The sequence below is a fragment of the Notolepis coatsorum genome (assembly GCF_963971535.1).
Source record: "Notolepis coatsorum genome assembly, chromosome: 6".
Taxonomy (NCBI): Eukaryota; Metazoa; Chordata; class Actinopteri; order Aulopiformes; family Paralepididae; genus Notolepis; species Notolepis coatsorum.
This window is the reverse complement of record NC_140170.1, coordinates 189,995,866-190,017,701: the sequence shown is the minus strand read 5'-3', so window position 1 is coordinate 190,017,701 and position 21,836 is coordinate 189,995,866. Positions and strand designations below refer to the sequence as shown.

The window sequence follows — 21,836 nt, the reverse complement described above, 5'->3', positions numbered from 1 at the left end:
TCTTCATGCTCCATGACATCACTGTCTCATGACATCACTAACTGTCTTCATGCTCCATGACATCACTAACTGTCTTCATGCTCCATGACATCACAAACTGTCTTCATGCTCCATGACATCACTAACTGTCTTCATGCTCCATGACATCACTGTCTCCATGACATCACTAACTGTCTTCATGCCCCTCCCCCAGGTCCATGACATCACTAACTGTCTTCATGCCCCTCCCCCAGGTCCATGACATCACTAACTGTCTTCATGCCCCATGACATCACTAACTGTCTTCATGCCCCTCCCCCAGGTCCATGACATCACTAACTGTCTTCATGCTCCATGACATCACTAACTGTCTTCATGCTCCATGACATCACTAACTGTCTTCATGCTCCATGACATCACTGTCTTCATGCCCCATGACATCACTAACTGTCTTCATGCCCCATGACATCACTAACTGTCTTCATGCCCCATGACATCACTAACTGTCTTCATGCTCCATGACATCACTAACTGTCTTCATGCCCCATGACATCACTAACTGTCTTCATGCTCCATGACATCACTAACTGTCTTCATGCCCCTCCCCCAGGTCCATGACATCACTAACTGTCTTCATGCTCCTCCCCCAGGTCCATGACATCACTAACTGTCTTCATGCTCCATGACATCACTAACTGTCTTCATGCCCCTCCCCCAGGTCCATGACATCACTAACTGTCTTCATGCTCCATGACATCACTAACTGTCTTCATGCTCCATGACATCACTAACTGTCTTCATGCCCCATGACATCACTAACTGTCTTCATGCTCCATGACATCACTAACTGTCTTCATGCTCCATGACATCACTAACTGTCTTCATGCCCCATGACATCACTAACTGTCTTCATGCCCCATGACATCACTAACTGTCTTCATGCTCCATGACATCACTAACTGTCTTCATGCCCCATGACATCACTAACTGTCTTCATGCTCCATGACATCACTAACTGTCTTCATGCCCCATGACATCACTAACTGTCTTCATGCTCCATGACATCACTAACTGTCTTCATGCTCCATGACATCACTAACTGTCTTCATGCTCCATGACATCACTAACTGTCTTCATGCTCCATGACATCACTAACTGTCTTCATGCTCCATGACATCACTAACTGTCTTCATGCCCCATGACATCACTAACTGTCTTCATGCTCCATGACATCACTAACTGTCTTCATGCTCCATGACATCACTAACTGTCTTCATGCCCCATGACATCACTAACTGTCTTCATGCCCCTCCCCCAGGTCTGGGCAGCAGGCAGATCAGCCAGGACGACTCTGCCCTGGGCTCCGAGTTCTCCCCCCCCCTCTACCACCAGACCTGCCCCCACCTCCTCCCCCCTCCAGACCAGCTGGTCCCCTCCCCTCCCCCCACCTGCTCCTCCGCCTCCTCCACCGAGGGCCTGCCGCCCCTCCCCTCGGAGCCCGACTTCGAGGCGCTGCGCGCGGCCATCTCCCAGTTCCGGGCGGAGCGCCAGGCGCGGGCGGAGCAGCGGCAGCTGGACCCCGGGGCGGAGTTTACCGTCAGCCCGCTGCATGCCCTCCTCCCCGCTGACCCCGCCCCACTGGGAGGCGCCGAGGAGCTGATTCAAGTCGCCCAGCGCACTCTCACCACCGCCCCGCCGAGACACCCGGGGGAGCAGAGGCGGTACGCGCCCCGGGCCAGCCCTCCTCCCCCTCCCCCCAGCGGCCCCGGCAGGAAGGCTGTGGCTCCTCCCCCTCCCCCCAGCGGTCCCGGCAGGCAGATCCAGCAGCTCACCCCGAGCAGGAAGGCTGTGGCCGCCACGCTGGAGTCCATCCACTCTGCTCTGGGGGGGGGGGCGTCGGAGGAGGAGAGCAGCGGAGAGGGAGCCCAGTCCTCAGGGGAGACCCTCCCGCCCGCTCCCGTCAGAGGGAAACTCGGCACGCTGAGGACGGCGGAGGGAGGAGTCGGGAGGGGCAGGGAGGAGAGGGGGGGAGGAGCGGCGGTGGGCAGCGAGGAGGTGAGAGGGAGGCTGGGCACAGTGAAGGAGGGGGCCGGGAGGAGAGGCGTGGGCAGAGGGGAGAGCGTGAGCAGTGACAGCGGCATGTCCAGTCAAACCCCAGACATGGACTCGTCATCCAAGGAAACCACAGACTCTACAGCCGCAGCAGCCAATGACGGCGAAGAGCCTCCGGGGTCAGCCAATGAGGAGGCTGAGATGGCGGAACCTCCCGGCATGCCCCGCCTTCTTGCAGAGGGTAATACGACAAGGTGACTACAGCTCTATAACCAAATGAGCTTCAATTCAAGTTTGTTTTGTTTCAGAATCTGAAAAAGAGAACTAGTTTGAAGCTTTATGTACAGAATCCTCTTTATCACCACTGGTCCCATGATGTTATTTTTTACATTTTGAATATAAAATGTAATTTTTTTTTTACATAATATGAAAGTACAGGTTCATACCTTCAAAATAAGCCATCACTTTGTTGGATACTTCGGTAATCAGCCAATCTCATCTCGTCACCTGTTCCTCCATGACTTTCCTCTGCGTTGTGTTTGACTTCAATACTCGGTTATTTCACATTGGCTGTCTCATAAAGAATTCGACACTGGCAACGTGATCTACTCCCTTAGATTGTGATGTTTATTTTCATAAACATAGCCTCGTACAAGATGTAAACCATTCTGAAATGTCCTTGAACAGTCTTTGAAGGAAAACTAAATTCATTATTCTACCGTCTCTTCTGCTTTTAGTCCAATGGTGGTTGAGGCCTCGTCATTAGCCAACAACCCTTCCCTGTTAGCCGAAGCTAGCGATGATGTGGCATTCCCTTCCTCCCCCCCCGCGAGGGGACGAGGGATCGTTTCAAAGTTTCTGTCAACGCGTCTGCTCGCCTCCGCCTCGTGTCTTAGTCTAACTTACCCCGGAAGGAACTCTCATCTCATAACGTCTTTCCCCTAGCAACGGGGCCCGCCCCCTTTTTCTCGTTACTAAGTGACACGATACCATGGCAACGGCTGGTCACCTTTAACACACTAAACGTCCTTTTCTATCGATGTCGAACTCTCCCCATAGCTCTCTGACCAAACCTCCCCCCACCAGTGCTATCAGTTGTTGATATTCCCAACTTGCCGACCCGACCTTGGAGCCCCAGCCCATGGCTCTATTAGCCTGTGGCTTCCCAGTCTAACTTGAAAGCACACACCACTAATACTGTCCTCCTCATCTGAGATCTAATAGCCTCAGATGCTGTCATCTACCGATATTTACATTATATACACATTGAAAAACAAGGCCATTTCTATCAACTTGTACAAATCAGGCAGATACTTTTCAATCTATGGCTTATGATTCATGCTTATAACACACAACTCTTTTCTGAGCTACGGGGCTTCAAAGAAACCGTAACCATTTCTCTTGTCATGTGTAATGATACTCATTCGCCCAATTCCTAAGCCAATACCCTTATCCTTAAGCGGCAACTGTAGCTTTACCACCCCCCCCCCCCCCCCCCCCCCACTCTCCGCCCTCCCTCCCAACCCCCAAATCCCCTCCCCTGAGGGTGCTTCCTGAAACACACGGACTCTCGGCTAGATGAACATTGTAACAACAAATGTGCTTTGTTTGTATAAATTTAGGGTTGTGCCATTATTACTATGCAAATGTAATAATTGTGATTAATTTCCTGTAATGAGTTGTATGTGTCTGTTTCTAGCATCCTTGACATCCAAGGACAACGATGTAAATAAGTCACTGCGCCTTTTTCGTTCCTATCCTTGACAAAAATGTATAATAGAGTAATAATCTGTATATGTTTTGTGTCTAAATAAAAACCTTCAACCTTTACCCAGAAAGCAATGTACCCCCCCCCCCCCCCTGACTTGACACATTCAGTCTGAGAGCAGCCCTTTGTTAGTCTAATGACTTGTGGCCCCCGCTTCTATCCCCAGGCCATCAGCTCAATGACTCTGTGCAACACTAACCCAGCCATCTATGGAATCATAGCACTGATTGGAGACAAAATAAGTGAGGCGATAGTCAAACAGGTGAAACGAGCTAAGTTACCTTCATAAAACACAAAATTGCTACAAATCTTAATTTCAACTTCGGGTGGAATCTCCTTTGGGGGGGGAATTCCGCTTTAAACCTTGTAACATGCGACGAGCACAAGCAGCACATACACCTTATCCCCAAACAAGTAGACTAAGCTCGGGCTGTCGTTTTTAGAGACACGATCATAATGAGGCATTTGTAATAATGAGTCTCCTGAACAATTTAAAACCAAGCAGTCGATCAGAGCTTCCGACGCGGAGTTATGGTCACTTTTCCACACATCATGGCTCCGTGGATTCCTCGAGGTATTATGCCGTGCACGCGCACAGGGAGCGAAATTAACTTTCTGACTCACCGGCCAGTGGCGGGTAGATGGGAAGAGTCTACCCGCCAAGCATATTTCTTACCTGCCAAAATTTTTTTGATTAAAAATATATATATATATATTTTATATAATTTTTTTTTTAAATAAAATATATATTATATAATCATACTTGTAGTTGTATTATCTGCGAGACATCGCCACCACGCAATAAGTCAAAATGCTTGCTATCTGCAAACAGCTCCACTGTCTGTGTGTATACTTGAGTAGCCTCCAGCTCCAGCAAGGATTCTCCGGCCCTGCAGCTAGACCCTATATTCAGCTAGACCCTACATTCAGCATGCAAGGATTCTCCGGCGATGCAGCTGGACCTATTTATAACGTTACCGTTCTTTTGTCAAATCACATTCAACATGCCCTCAGCTAGAATACGCATTCAATCAATGTTATAAGACATTGATATCAGGAGCTATCTGTAGCTACTGCTAGCCACGCAGCCCGGTAGATAACGTTAAGACAATTTAGTTTACTGGGACAGATGGATCAACGTGAGCTAGCTAAGCTAGCTAACGAGGGACCGGAGGTATTATGCACTCGAGTAGACTATTGCTGGAGCATTTGTTGATATCAGCAGCTATCAGTAGCTAGCCAGCTAGATACCGTTAGACAATGCCTCGTCATGTATTAAACTAAAAGTGAATAGTTGACTGGGTCATTGTTTAAACAGTAACGTTAGCTCTTGGAGGTCCGATATAGACTAGAGCAGATGGAAGTAAACAAGCCAAATGATAGCTTCCGATTGGTCATTTGCTTTTTTTCTCATGAAACCAGTTACGTCACTCTACTGTGATTGGACCGTTGACTTGAGTGCGATGTGGGACTTGTAGTTTTTTAACGATCTCGCGGCAAAGAAAAAAAAGACGAGCGGCTATAATCTGTACTCGCACAAGAGTATCGTTATGAAGTTATGAACTACACGTCTACACGCCACATGGCGGGCAGCCCTCTAAGTGTCATGCGCCAAAGGTAAAAACAGCCCGCCCGGGCTTTAGTTTCGGTCCCTGCACGCGCACGCACACACACACACACACACACACACACACACACACACACACACACACACACACACACGCAAAGGGAGAGTGGGAAGGCTGTTATGTCTGCACGTCTGTCCCCGACACTCAAGAGTGAAAGTACTCGGCCCCTCCCCTACGACTCAACTGTAGTTCTTTAGAGAGCAAGGGAAATTATACAGCCGGACAAGTTAACAATAATTAACCCATTTACAAGTCGTATTACATTTAGCAAATAAGGAAACGGAGAGAGAACATTTCAAAGCAGTAGAAATTGTGAATATCAAAATTGTTTGACCTAATTCTGAATCGCGCAACATTTTCGGCATTCATGGAAAATCTTCTCCGCCGAGATGCGGACGTTTTCACACCTTTTCGTCTCTTTTGTTCTCCCTCTCACAGGAGCTCCGACCTCAGAGAGTCAACCCTGACCTCTCCTTTTGTTCTGCTCCTAGCAGTCTGACCCCTCCTTGTGTTCTGCTCCTAGCAGTCTGACCTCTCCTTGTTTTCCGCTCCTAGCAGTCTGACCTCTCCTTGTGTTCCGTTCCTAGAGACCATGATCCCGGTCAGGAGAGGCTGTCTCCTAACAGCCAGAACACCAGTAGTCCCAGCATCACCATGGTAACCAGCAGCATCATCCCCATGGTAACCAGCAGCATCATCCCCGTGGTAACCAGCAGCATCCCCGTGGTAACCAGCAGCATCCCCGTGGTAACCAGCAGGAACACCGTGGCAACCAGCAGGAACACCGTGGCGACGGGCCAGGACAACAACAACAACAACAACCCCCAGGCTCCGTTGCCACGGTTACAACAACTCCAGCAGCAGATCCAGCAGCACCAGCGGCAGCTGCAGCAGCAGTACCAGCAGCACATGGGGCAGCAGCAGCAGCAGCAGCAGCAGCAGCCCCCGGCCCCCCAGCTGGCCCTGCTCCCCCCGAGCCCCCAGCTGGGCCTGCTCCCCAACCCGGGGCTCGGGCCCTTCCACCACAGTAACATGCTGGGGTCCCTGGCGACCATGGGGGGCCTGTTGGGGCCCGGGGGCCCGTTCCCGGGGGGTCTGGGGGCCCTTGGGCCGGCGGGGGCCGCCTTCGTCTGGAGCCTGCAGCAGGCGGGCCGAGAGTTCTCCCAGAGCATGATGGGAAACCACCCCAACCCCGGGGGCCAGGGGGGCAACAGGCTCAGAGGAGGGCATCGAGGAGGAGGGTTCAATGGCATGTAGAGAGGGGTCAGCGCTGCTCCGTGTCCCCATAACTACCCCAGCCAACCTGGCTGTAGAGAGGGGTCAGCTCTGCTCCGTGTCCCCATAACTACCCCAGCCAACCTGGCTGTAGAGAGGGGTCAGCTCTGCTCCGTGTCCCCATAACTACCCCAGTCAACCTGGCTGTAGAGAGCGGTCAGCGCTGCTCCATGTCCCCATAACTACCCCAGTCAACCTGGCTGTAGAGAGGGGTCAGCTCTGCTTCATACAGCTAACTACCCCAGGCAACCACCGCACCAAACTACTCTAGCTAACTACCCCGCTAACTACCCCAGGCAACCACTGCACCAAACTACTCTAGCTAACTACCCCGCTAACTACCCCAGGCAACCACTGCACCAAACTACTCTAGCTAACTACCCCGCTAACTACCCCAGGCAACCACTGCACCAAACTACTCTAGCTAACTACCCCGCTAACTACCCCAGGCAACCACCGCACCAAACTACTCTAGCTAACTACCCCACTAAACTACCCCAGTCAACTACCCAGCCAACCACTGCACCAAACTACTCTAGCTAACTACCCCACCGAATCACGCCAGTCAACTACCCTAGCTAACTACCCCAGTCAACTACCCCACCGAACCACCCCACTAAACTACCATAGCTAACTACCCCACCTAATCATCCCAGTCAACTACCCCCCACCCAACCACCCCAGTGAACTACCCCCCTAACTACCCTAGCCAAATAGCTAACTACCCCAGTCAACCACCCCTAACCCTCCCCCACCTGTTAGCCCCAGCCAGCTACCATAACCCAGGTGATCAGGGCAATAAGACATTGGAACAACAACCACGTACGGGGGTCTTACAATCTCACAATGTAGCCGATTAGCCCACCAGGCCACATAGAGGACAACCTACTTAGCTAACTACCCCGTAGCCAAGGCAGTAACCACTTCTCTCCACCGCACTGAGGGCAAGTACCCCAACCAACTTACCCCACTAAATGACCCTAACCTCAGCAGGGTCAATAAGCCTCCTTCAGCCACCTGTACCTAACGAGCCGTAACCAGCCCTGCCTACCGTCCCCTACCACCCCCTACCTACTCCTACCACCCCCTACCTACTCCTACCACCCCCTACCTACTCCTACCACCCCTTACCTACTCCTACCACCCCTTACCTACTCCTACCACCCCCTACCTACTCCTACCACTCCTTACCTACTCCTACCACCCCCTACCTACTCCTACCACCCCCTACCTACTCCTACCACCCCCTACCTACTCCTACCACCCCCTACCTACTCCTACCACCCCCTACCTACTCCTACCACCCCCTACCTACTCCTACCACCCCCTACCTACTCCCACCACCCCCTACCTACTCCTACCACCCCCTACCTACTCCTACCACCCCCTACCTACTCCTACCACCCCCTACCTACTCCTACCACCCCCTACCTACTCCTACCACCCCTTACCTACTCCTACCATCCCCTATCGTTCCCTATCATCACCCAGCATCCCCTATCGTCCCCTACCATCCACTATCGTCCCCTACCTACTCCTACCACCCCTTACCACCCCCTACCATCCCCTATCGTTCCCTACCATCCACTATCGTCCCCTACCTACTCCTACCATCCCATACCGAACCTTAATGTCCACTAGCATCCCGTACCGAACCTTACCGTCCACTACCTACCATCCCCTATTGTCCCCTACTACCTTACAGGACAGATGGGACAGCTGTGTGGTTTCCTCCTATCTCTCTCGGCTCTAAGTGGGTTTAAAAAAACAGATAGCAGGCCATGTCTCTGTCTCTGTGACAGGTGTCCCGTTTAGACGTGTCCTTCTGCAACACTAGTGACTGTACATAGTTCTTTTATGAAGCATCTTTCTTCACTGACTGGCTGAGTAGGATGTCTAACATGTCTAACATCACTATATTCTTGTATAGCTTGGTATAACTACTTTTTCTCTACATTTATACTGCAGCTCCTGTGAACCCCGTTTGCTTCGTGTCGGAGAGGCTTTCATCTCTCCCTTGTGTATTTATTTTATGTCAAATGAAGAAACAAAGTGGAGAAATAGAAAAACACTAAATGTCGTCGGTAAGCTAACATCAACTAGTCCCCAGTAGTTATACTGAGTTGTATCAACGTTAACTTAACAATGATATATTGATGTTGACATGTTTCTGCAGTTCCCTTCACCAGACATCACTACACTAAAGCTTTCTGTTTGGACACTTGCTGGCATTGTCTGCTAGTTGTGTTGAGTTGCAGCTAGCGGTGCCCATTGCTTCCAATAGAGACATGCTAAGAATGCTAGCAGGCTGTTTCTTGGTCAGTTGAAGGGGAGACACATGAACTATTTCCCCCATAATGTGAAAAGCTTCCAGAGGTCAAGTGGACGTGTTGAGGTTTGACTTTGGGAGGGACTTGGTTTTTTCAGCGCTGGTTCATTTTCTTCATTGATTTAAATTCAAACACTATAGTGCATTCCTGACGGCGCTCGCTCTCTCTCTCTCTCTCTCTCGAGCGCCATGGACTCTTGACATTAAAACATTAAACGCCTCTCTCCCGAGCGTCTTCTTAGCGCTGGTGGCTAACGAGAGAGATTGGTGGACACCGAGGGGCCTGCAGCCTGCGACCGTCGCATACTAAGTAGCAGAGATGACCTGGGCCTGCGACCATCACACCCTAAGTATCAGAGATGACCTGAGCATCGAGCCTGCGACCATCACACCCTAAGTATCAGAGATGACCTGAGCATCGAGCCTGCGACCATCACACCCTAAGTATCAGATGACCTGAGCATCGAGCCTGCGACCATCACACCCTAAGTATCAGATGACCTGAGCATCGAGCCTGCGACCATCACACCCTAAGTATCAGAGGTGACCTGAGCATCGAGCCTGCAACCATCACACACCCTACGTAGCAGAGGTGACCTGGGCATCGAGCCTGCGACCATCACACCCTACGTAGCAGAGATGACCTGAGCATCGAGCCTGCGACCATCACACACCCTACGTAGCAGAGGTGACCTGGGCATCGAGCCTGCGACCATCACACACCCTACGTAGCAGAGGTGACCTGGGCATCGAGCCTGCGACCATCACACACCCTACGTAGCAGAGGTGACCTGGGCATCGAGCCTGCGACCGTATACTACTTCTGTTCACGTTGCCACCAACTACAAACTGACTAGCGACCTCTTTTGGGTCCCGACCCATAGTTTTAAGAACCATCTCTTGTCTTTGGGGCGTCGCCTTTCAACTTTTTCTTGACGACAATAGGAGAAAAAACGAAAATGAGACTTTTGGCTTCCCACGTCTTGGGGTCTTGTAGAAGAAAGAAAGAAAAGAAAGAAGGTTTTGTATCAAAGTGAGCTCTGTTTATATTTCCTGTTTTCTGTTTGGGTTGTTTGTATGAGGCATGCTGTTGCCAGGCCAGCTTCAACTGGTTTTAACTTAAATAATTTCTTTTTATTTTTTTACATGATTCTGAGACATCCTTATGTTGTTTATATTAAAAACATATCTGCCAAATTACAGACGTCTGGTGTTTCTCCTGTCGTCCCATCTGAGTGGATTCTGTGTTTGTAAGTGAAGGGCGAGTGCACCTAGCTAGGCTTATCATTTGAAAATACAATAGTCATGGTTACAGTGTTTTCCATAAGCTCCGGTTTTAGTTAGTTTAGGTTCGTGTTAACGTTAGATAGTGTACAAAATAAACGTTTTCCGCTGCTATAAACGTTGCACTTTTATTTTGAAAACCCCAGAAAGGAAGTAATTATATTTGCTTTAGTGACCATCCGGTTCTGTGTTAGCTCCGGTTAGCTACGTGCAGTAGTTAGTATTATATTATCAATACCAGCCATTGGATTACTGTTTTCTAAATTGGGGAGGCTTTTAATCGTCAAGGTAAGAGGATTTTAAGTCATGGTATCCATAAACTTCAATCGGTTCACATCCTTTGAATTAATGAGAATGTCCACAAACACGGCTTCACGTAGAAATCACAGACTGCGCGCAGAGACGAGTGCTTAGGCAAAAAATAGTTCAGAGTATATTTGCTTAGAAAACGTAATTGTCTAATTCAATAATTTTTTATTTCTCCACGTGGTAAATACACAGGTCACAACATGTTTACATGAACGTTTTGGAGTTGTATTTGGAGTGTATTTGGTGACTGTATACACTGTAAGGGAACGTCAGGCTATTGTCCCCCCCCACTTCCAGTGATGAAGCTAAGCTAGGCTAACGGAGCCACTGTTCCCAAAGCTAAATGCACGCACAGAGACAAAAAGGGTATGTATCTTCTTGTCTAACTCCAGGGAAGATGTTAAATAAGCTAATTTCCCAAAATGTTGGCGTTTTCCTTTAACAGTCTGGCCTCTTTTGAAAGGAAACACTCTGAATTGTCTTCCTCAACAATCACTCTGAGTGCTATTGTCATAGAGTTACAGAGGTTTGAACACACTAAAATAACGTTTTTTTTTCATTTTAGTCTGAATTTTTTTGCAAACGGATGCCTGCAGATCTATCTACCCTATAGTTATTAGCTGAAAAGATTGCTGGGGCCATCGCCTGAAGTCTTACCTAGAACATGTCCAAAGTCGATAACAATATCACAAAAATGAGTGTTTTACACATCTTTATGTAATGGTATGTTTAGGAGTTTTTCAAAATATTAGTGAGAGGAGTCAACACTACCTCAGTCCCCTCCCCCACCAATCTCTTGTCACATACACTACCCCTTCTCACCCCCTTCTCACTCAACAGATAAGTGCAATTTGCACTCGGGAGAGACAGGACCACGTTCATTCTCTTGCGTACGGTAAGTTTTTACCGTTTCTCGGACTAGTAAGATGTAATTCTTTTCAGAATTTCATTGGCTAGGCGGCTACGTGGTGCAGACAGTGGGCAAGGTGCTCACCACGAATGCTGGAGACGCTGGGTTCGCCTGTTCGAGCCCAGCGCTCCACATTGCTTTCAGTTTAGCTGGTCGTCCGTACTAATACACATTGGCAGTATTAGGGGGTGGGAAACTGATGGGTGGGGATCGGGCGTTGTGGACAGCGACTCCTACAGGTCGGTTGGTGCGCCTGCGCAGTAGAATCAGGAAGCGATGGGGGTGGCGCCCCTCCAAAGAGCAGACCCCTGACGCTGAAAGATCGCGCCGCGCAGGTGAAAAGATGCGACTGCCGTTACCTCGAGTATCGGAGGGGACTCGTGCTATGTATGACTTAGTCCACATTGCAGCCGGCTTGTGGGAGGCAAGAAACAGCGTTCGAGACAGGGGAGGGTTGAATTGGACGATATGAAATTGGGATGGGAGAAAAAGTGGATAAAAAAAAGAATTTCATTGGCTAAACAAATGGTCAATCGTTTTCAGCATCAGCGGTGATTTGTCTGGTCATTGAGAGGCGAAACCGGAGGCGGTCACCTTTTCGAAAACCGACGCTCGTTGGCTGTTTGGTCTTATAACCTGAGATTGGAAGCACGTAATAGGTCATGCGGTGTGTCGATCAAACTGTGCCATTTTAGCTTTCAACCGATGTGTTGGTTGAATGAATGAATGAATGAAAACTTTATTAACAGATTGCAGAATGGGTACAGTGCAGTACAGCTCAATACATACAATTGTTAAGGGGATGCAGACCAGAGAAAGACTTTCGTCTTGTTTACACCAGGGTCCCCCATTTCCAATTCATCGTAACATATATGACATACATGACATACAGATAGACAGTACTGCTACATCTATACATTTATGACATACCAGATTTGCAATTACAGTACTGTATTTGTGATACAAAAAGAGTCCAGAAAGAAAAGAGTATATACATTAGGCGTAGAAACTGTACATTGGATTGGGTAGGTGGGAGGCAATGACACAGTGTGACGCCAACAGATTGCTGTAAACTGTTGCGAGGACGGACCATCGTAACGTTAATTATTATTTGTTTACACCCTCCCCGCCGGACCCCCCAGGATCAACACCCCAACCCTTCTTGACCTCCTCGGCCGCTGCGACCCACAGCTCAATGCTGGCCTGTCCCACTCCAACTATACAAGTAGTAGAGATGTCCATATAAATAACTAGAGTTGTTCCGATACCAGGATCGGAAATGCCTCCGATACAGCCTAAAATGCTGGATCGGGTATCCGCGAGTACGCGAGTCTATGCTCCCATCTGATATGACGTCATTTATCACGTGATAGCTGATTTACGCTACACAGCTTTTCCTGCTGTCGGACGTTTTTTTCTGTCGCTCTGCCCTATCGCTACCTTAATGTTATAATTAATGATTGATAAGATTGCTACTGATAGTTTTTTAGTTCATTGATGTAGTAATATTTGTTGTCAATATCCTATGTATCTGTGCACCTATTGTCTGATGCACGCTGTAGCCAGGGCGTCTCTCAGTCTGTGTCCTGATGACCCGTTGCTGCATCCATCCTGTGGCTCCCTCCTCACACACACACGCGTGCCTCACACACACACATCCTCCTCTTCCGACGCGCACACTCACGTACACACACACACACACATCGCTCACCCACACTTACAAACACATACACACAGTTACACACCAACTGTTATGAGAACTGTCCTGAATATCACGAACCATTAGATGGATGTTAACCAGATGGCCCCCTTAGAAACCATCCATTAACTCTTGCACTTCGACACACACACCACACAGCCTAGCACACACACACCACACACACACCCATACATACACACAGATACAGATACACACATACACCCCTCCCTTCTCTCCTCCGTCCAAGAGGGTATATAACGCTGTCATGTGATGAATTCTTTCTTCTACTGGTGCGAGAGCCCGTGCGGGGTGACTGTTCTTCTTCTCTGTGAATAAAAGCTCTGTTTGAAATACTCTGCCGTTCTGCGAATCTTTTGGTCGACTGGTCCATGACCATATCAATTCAAGAACTCACGAGGGACAGGTTATCCCCTCCGAATGGAGGTTCCAAAGTGAGAATTGATGTGGGCCAGCCGCAACCAAGGACGGAACGAGGAATGGAGACATGGAGGAGAAGACGATGCAGAGGGTCCAGACATTCACACCAGCTGTCTGCAGCGCTTCTGAACCAGGGGTGAGGTACCAGCAGCAGCCCCTCAGACGTCCGTGACCAGACCACCAGACGACCAGGTGACAGGCAGGAGGAGACTGAGGACAGGCCAGGATGAAGAGAGGCAGACCGGAGGAGATGGCAGCTGAGCAGCAGAGGCCGGAGATGAACACCGCAGCCGGCACCGCAAATCATCGACAGCAGCCAGGCACCGCAGATCATCTACGACAGGCAGATCATCCACGACGAGAACGGGGGAAGCGGCAGCAGGAGAGACACTGAGCTGAGCTGGAGTGACGGTGGGCCAGCTGGTGAGAGGTGGAGGGGACAGTCCAGAGACACTGGGAAGGCAGCAGACCAGAGGAGACACGTTTGTCTAGGGGGCCGCACCCTGGGACGGGGACCAACTCAGGAAGGGGCCCTTGCCCTCTAGAAGACGGGGCCGACCCAGGTGGGCGGTGTACTGTAACAGAGGGAAGGTAGCGCCCTGATGGACGTTGCGTGTGCCTGAGTAAGGGGGGTCCCACAGGGGTTACGTCTTACGTGTATCATCTGGAAAAGTTGCAAATCTGTGTTTCTCTCTTTCTCTCTCTCTCTCCCGCTCCCCCCCCCCCCCCTCCCTCTGTCTCTCTCTCTCCTCTCCTGATGTTGTTATCCCGTCTGGTATTAGATGTGATGCATGTAATGAGGTGACAATCGACGGGTACAGATCCATCAATGAACTGTTGTGTTGACGTATTGATTTAACGTCAAAAGGGGGGTTGATAGTTTTTTAGTTCATTGATTTGTTGTCAATATCCTATGTATCTGCACCTATTGTCTGATGCACGCTGTAGCCAGGGCGTCTCTCAGTCTGTGACCTGATGACCCCGTTGCTGCATCCATCCTGTGGCTCCCTCCTCACACACACACACGTGCGCCTCACACACACACACATCCTCCTCTTCCGACGCACGCACACTCACGTACACACACACACACATCGCTCACCCACACTTACAAACACATACACACAGTTACACACCAACTGTTATGAGAACTGTCCTGAATATCACGAACCATTAGATGGATGTTAACCAGATGGCCCCCTTAGAAACCATCCATTAACTCTTGCACTTCGACACACACACCACACACACACCCATACATACACACAGATACACACATACACCCCTCCCTTCTCTCCTCCGTCCATGAGGGTATATAATGCTGTCATGTGATGAATTCTTTCTTCTACTGGTGCGAGAGGATGAGCCCGTGCGGGGTGACTGTTCTTCTTCTCTGTGAATTAAAGCTCCGTTTGAAATACTCTGCCGTTCTGCGAATCTTTTGGTCGACTGGTCCATGACCATATCAATTCAAGAACTCACGAGGGACAGGTTATCCCTTTCACTACCAATTTCCTGAAGTGGATACGGACCACTAGCCTATCTTAAAACTCCAGGGCCCTCATTTATCAACGGTGCGTACGCACAGATATGTGCGTAAACCGTGCGTACGATCATTTGTAAGCAAAGTGTGGGACTTATCAATCTGAACGTGTGCTTGAGATTGTGTGTATATCTACGCACAGCTCAGACCGTGCGTGCCTGGCGGTAGAATAAGAAAACTGCAACACTGAAATAAGCTTTTGTGCATTAGTTTCAACATTGACGTGTTCGGTATGACCCGTAATTCATTATAGTTAATTGTAAAATAACGAATAATTCGTATAATTATTGTCAAACCCTATAAATAGCACTTGGAATAGGTTTTTCCGAATTAATGCATCATGGTTTATCGTTGCATTTGGCTGATAAGTCGTTGCCGGTGGCCGGGAGGAACGCACGACCCAGGCCTAATTTTATTTAATTAAATTGTAATGTTATTACTGGGGTATCTAATTAAAATATCACTTAAATGCAGGGGATCGGGCTATCTACTGAAGCCATGGCTGATGACTCCTCTGACCAACCCCAACAGGAGCGCATCTACACGGGGCACACTCGCGCACAAGAGTCACCATGGAGCGTGCAATTTGCCTGCTGAAGGGCCGATGGCTCTGCCTGTCTGGCACAGGGGGCACGCTGCAGTACCAGCCATGAAAAGGTTTGCCACATCGTGCAGTGTGCTCCATAATCTGGCCATAAGAAATGGCATCCCGCTGCTGGAACCCCCAAGACCTGACGCATGTCAGACGTGGAACAGCCACCTCCAAATCGCAGCAGTAATACAGACGAGAGCTAGGATCATAGAGCAGTTTTATGTAAATCTACCCATGCAAGGTATTCGGGGATTAAAGCAAAAAAGAATCTCCTGCGTGAACTTTTTTTCAGGCCAAGTCATATTCTTATTTTAACCTCCACTGTATTTTTATTTAACAGCGTTAGCGTTTTAAGGGAACTAGATTATTTTGAAGATCTTTTCTATTGCCAGTTTGCTTTTACATAATATCAATGCTGTTTTCAATTCATTAAATAAAACTGATACTTTTTCCAATGGTTGACTGACTGTCATACAAATAAACAACCATCTACTGTACATACTGTAACTTTTCACTTTCAGTGCATGTTTTTATTTACATTGTGACAACAGCCTATTTGTGAGCTCCCGCACAGAAGTGATGGAATTCAAGTTCAAGTTTTTATTGATCACATAGGCAAGGCTACACATGGCGTAGGCTACATGGCAGTGAGATTCATTGTTCTTGTATGCTCTAGTATTATTGGTATATAGGCTATTGCCACTCCTGCGCCTCCTCCCCCAGGCTGCTCCTGTCCTCCCCCCGCACCTCCTCCCCCCACACCTCCTCCCCCCACACCGCCTCCACTCCCCCCCCGCACCTCCTCCCGTCATGAATGATGTGTTTCCAGCCAACTGGCCTCCTTCACTCCATCAGGAATTCACTGATCTCTAATGCCCGCTCTTAACTGGGAGATATTTTGCATCTTATAAGTTCCTTGCAAGCCACACTGTGCGACACAAATTGAATAATCTTGGGTACGACCATCAATCTGATGCATGTACACTGTGCGATGAGAGTCGTAGGCTACGACGCAGACTACGTAGCGTCATAATAAAGCGTAGCATCATCATAAAGCGTTATCCTGTGTGTCATCAGTGTGCGTCAACCTGACGAGTTGTAAACAAGACGGTCGTGATACGAAGAAGAAGCAGACTGTGAACATGCCAATGTCCAGGAAGCGAACACTTGCCATAGTGGCTTTTATGTGCCTAGAGAGGCCGGCTATATTTAAAAAAAAGAGAAAGAGAACAAAGTCGTGGCTAGGGAAAAGAGGCCAACTGGGAATGCCAGTCCTGCAAATGGAACTTGAGGTAAGTAACGTTATTAACGTCAGCATGCTAACGCTACATGTGTCGTAGCCTCCTAATGAATGTTGAGCTTGTTATCACTGCTAGCTTGTGTTGTTCCCAATGCACTCATTAATGTCTGCCTGTTGTACTTCTAGATACTAACGTCAGCATGCTAACGCTACATGTGTCGTACCCTCCTAATGAATGTTGAGCTTGTTATCACTGCTAGCTTGTGTTGTTCCCAATGCACTCATTAATGTCTGCCTGTTGTACTTCTAGATACTAACGTCAGCATGCTAACGCTACATGTGTCGTACCCTCCTAATGAATGTTGAGCTTGTTATCACTGCTAGCTTGTGTTGTTCCCAATGCACTCATTAATGTCTGCCTGTTGTACTTCTAGATACTAACGTCAGCATGCTAACGCTACATGTGTCGTACCCTCCTAATGAATGTTGAGCTTGTTTACCTCACTGCTAGCTTGTGTTGTTCTCAATGCACCCATTAAAGTCTGCCTGTTGTACTTCTAGACAGATGATCGAAGTGGATTCAGAAGTCTACTCCGCATGGATGTGGAACAGTTCGATCATCTGCTACAGCTGGTGGCTCCTTATATCTCCAAAGCAGACACCCAGATGAGGAGAGCGATCACTGCCAGAGAGAGACTGTCCATCACACTGCGATACTTAGCAACAGGTAATAATCAGGGGTTGTAGTGGAGGGTAAACCCAAGTGAACTCAGGCTACAGTGTATCCGCGGTGACCAGAATGTAACTATAGAATGTGTCAGTCTAATAGTTCTGATATGCTGCAGTTTGGCACATTTATTTGTCGACGCGCATACATAAATGATATTCTACAATCATTCTCCATGCTGACAGGAGAGTCGTTCACTTCCCTGAGCTTCCAGTACCGTATTGGACAGAGCACTGTTGGTGTGATTGTCAAGGAGACATGCAAGGTGTTGCACCAGGTCCTGAAGAAGGATCACCTGACGGTAAGATCCATTTAGAAGCAGCTAGAATGTAACATATGGGACAATCATACCTAGATCAGATAAATATTGATAGATTCATGTCACTGTTCTGATGCAGTCTGTCTGTCTGTTTGTGTAGACACCGACTACAGAGGCTGAGTGGAGAGCAGTGGCCAGTGGCTTCCAGGAGAATTGGCAATTCCCTCACTGTCTCGGAGCCATAGATGGAAAACACATCACCATCCGCCCACCAGGCAACAGTGGGAGCACCTTCAGGAACTACAAGTCTCGTTTCTCTGTGGTCCTGATGGCTGTTGTAGACGCCAATTATCGTTTCCTCTATGCGAATATTGGAACCCAGGGCAGAGTGTCTGATGGAGGTGTTTATGCCCACTGTGACCTGAAAAAGGCATTGGACAGCAACCAGTTAAATGTCCCGCCAGCCCAAAGTCTGCCAGGTACAGATGTAGTCACCCCTTTCATGTTCATTGCAGACGAGGCTTTTCCGCTCCACACACACCTGATGAAGCCATACCCCTTCAGACAGCTTGACCATGACCAGCGTGTCTACAACTACAGACTGTCAAGAGCGAGGCGTGTTGTAGAGAATGCGTTTGGCATACTTGCCAACAAATGGCGAGTCTTTCTCACCATCATTCCCCTAGAACCAGATACAGTGTCCCAGATAACCCTGGCTGCTCTCTCCCTGCACAACTACCTACGAGCCCAGGCCACAGACACCTACATCCCCCCTGCTCTGGTCGACACGGAGGATGAGGACCACCACATCATCCCTGGGAGCTGGCGCAGTGATGCCGCCCTGGCATCAGTGCCTGCTAGCAGGGATCGGAATGCCAACAGAACTGCAAAGGAGCAGCGCGACACACTGAAACAATACTTTGTCTCACCATCAGGTTCTGTGCATTGGCAGGAAGACATGTTGTAATGTCCTTTTGTACTTTTTTGGTTATAAAGATGGTGTTTGAACACTAGGCCTATACACCATAGCCTAACTGTTGGGCCTAAAATCATTATACATGTCCTAAAAGAAAATAACATATGCCTAGGCCTACTTGTAGGGCCTATCGAGTTCAAATGTAGGCCTACATGTTAAGCTACGTAAATATCCACACGTTAAATACGATAACCATATAGGTAGGCCTACAGGCTAACCTTGTTATTCTGTTTTATTTAAAGGCACATAGGGACATGCATGACATATATAGTACTGTTACATTTGTGACATATACGATATGCAAATATACACTGTTGATGATATGATATAATGTTAATAGACTAGTGTCTCATTCTCCGTTGCTACTTTACTGTTTGTTGGATACCATTCCCCCACATAGAGACGAATGTTGGTTTTTGCCTCTACACTATATATAATATAATAATTATCTCCTATCAGGTTGGTTCTGTCCACCTGTCTCTCTGTCGGCAGCTAACCTCACAAACTACAGGGCAGTTTTATGACAAGCATATAAGTTAATTAATTTCCATCATTGTCCATTGAAATGCATATTCAGTATGAAGTTACAGCTTTTGATTCAGGGCTGACCAGACGTGTGCACCAATCAAGGGGGGGGGGGGGGGGTCACCTCATCGCCCAGCCGAAGGGCATTGTCTCCGATTAGTACAACGTTGGGGAGAATTAAGAGGGGAGAATGCAAGGGAACAAACAACACACATAGAGTTAGAGTAAACAAAAACAACAGCTCACCAACAACAGGGACAGTGGTCACTAGCTTACTTGTAGATTTACTTGGATGGAAGTAAGACTGCTGGACCTTGACCCTGAAGTTCTACAAAATTGAAATATCAATCTAACACGGGTCATTGATAACCCCGATACAAGTGGTAATTAATCATTTTCTTTGTCTTTATTATAACTGCTTTATTATTCATTTCATTCTATTTCCTTGTTTGTCTGAGAAATGTAAATAAATGAAACTGGAATGGTTTATCAAAGTAATTATTTTTTTATTTGAATAGCAAGTGCTTCAAGATTAGCAAGTGCTTCAAGATATCAAAAAAATTAAGAAATTACAGTATTTCTATACAGTATATACAAATACAATATATATAATAAATATATAAATATATACTATAATATAAATATACGCTCTGCTCCCCCTTTTGATCACAAAAAAAGAATGTAAGAAGGTGCTTCAAGATATCAAAACAATTTAGAAATTACAGTATATGAACTTACTGTTCACTGCTCAACAGGGGCTAGAAAACTTCAAATAAAGTGCAAAGTATAAGGAAAATAAAACTTACTATAAAAAAAAAAATATTCCTGAGGCAGGCAGCCACGAACCCCAACCACGGAGGACCCGGTGTCCGGCACCCCCGCGGGCCAAAGCATCACGCCTCTTTAATGCCTCGACCCGCAGAGACACCGAACCACGGCCCCCCCCCAGTCAGAGCCCACGGCCGCCAGACCCAGAAAATATACATCATTAAAATTACAAGAAAAAAAACAAGTGGAGGAAAATAAAACGTACTATAAAAAAAAAAAGATTCCTGAGGCAGGCAGCCACGAACCCCAACCACGGAGGACCCGGTGTCCGGCACCCCCGCGGGCCAAAGCATCACGCCTCTTTAATGCCTCGACCCGCAGAGACACCGAACCACGGCCCCCCCCCAGTCAGAGCCCACGGCCGCCAGACCCAGAAAATATACATCATTAAAATTACAAGAAAAAAAACAAGTGGACAATGGCACTCGCTCACTCTGCTCCCCCTTTTGATCACAAAAAAAGAATGTAAAATAAGGTGTTTCAGAATGTAAGAAGGTGCTTCAAGATATCAAAACAATTTAGAAATTACAGTATATGAACTTACTGTTCACTGCTCAACAGGGGCTAGAAAACTTCAAATAAAGTGCAAAGTATAAGGAAAATAAAACTTACTATAAAAAAAAAAATATTCCTGAGGCAGGCAGCCACGAACCCCAACCACGGAGGACCCGGTGTCCGGCACCCCCGCGGGCCAAAGCATCACGCCTCTTTAATGCCTCGACCCGCAGAGACACCGAACCACGCCCCCCCCCCAGTCAGAGCCCACGGCCGCCAGACCCAGAAAATATACATCATTAAAATTACAAGAAAAAAAACAAGTGGAGGAAAATAAAACGTACTATAAAAAAAAAAGATTCCTGAGGCAGGCAGCCACGAACCCCAACCACGGAGGACCCGGTGTCCGGCACCCCCGCGGGCCAAAGCATCACGCCTCTTTAATGCCTCGACCCGCAGAGACACCGAACCACGGCCCCCCCCCAGTCAGAGCCCACGGCCGCCAGACCCAGAAAATATACATCATTAAAATTACAAGAAAAAAAACAAGTGGACAATGGCACTACCACACTACCAGTTGTACTGATTATCAGTAATCATATTCAGCCTGCGTATCTGAATTTTCACTGAGCATCCCCATGTAGCTACTAGACGGTTGAGAACTGGGAGTGGGAGGAGGCTGGTGGTAGGGTTGAAAGGTTTGCGTTTGCCGCTGGTGTGGTGTGTTGTGTGGGAAGGTGCGATACATCGGCTGATTCGGCTGTGATGCAGGACCCTGCACCTGTTGACGTATTGACATGCTTCTGTCCTGAGATTCATAAATCATCCTCATGATGGACCGCCTTGCTCGCATTTTTTCAACAGGATCCGTTACGTGACGCATCTCACTGCCCACCTGTTTACCAAAAATTACATCTTCATCATCATCATCTCTGTTGTCTGAAACTACTTGCTTGAGGAGGTCAATCTTCTCTCTCTCA

At 48.1% G+C, this 21,836-nt stretch overlaps 2 protein-coding genes across 2 annotated transcripts in view; both read left to right on the top strand.

Annotated features, from left to right (window-relative positions):
• Positions 1–7,317, top strand: part of LOC311229905 (protein TASOR-like) — a gene marked incomplete at its 5' end in the record, with an annotated part of 180,099 nt that extends 172,782 nt beyond the window's left edge. The window contains 2 exons of the mRNA XM_084315973.1: positions 1,298–2,285; positions 6,015–7,317. Coding sequence (XP_084172099.1) covers positions 1,298–2,285; positions 6,015–6,684 — 1,658 coding nt within the window. The 3' untranslated portion in view covers positions 6,685–7,317. The remainder of the gene's footprint in view (positions 1–1,297; positions 2,286–6,014) is intronic.
• Positions 7,318–16,876: 9,559 nt separating this feature from the next.
• LOC311230485 (uncharacterized protein) lies at positions 16,877–20,009 on the top strand. Its single transcript, XM_084316777.1, has 4 exons — positions 16,877–17,098; positions 17,608–17,773; positions 17,959–18,074; positions 18,193–20,009. Exons 1-4 carry the CDS (start codon positions 16,949–16,951, stop codon positions 18,997–18,999), a joined length of 1,239 nt encoding a protein of 412 aa, XP_084172903.1. The 5' UTR covers positions 16,877–16,948; the 3' UTR covers positions 19,000–20,009.
• Positions 20,010–21,836: the final 1,827 nt, after the last annotated feature.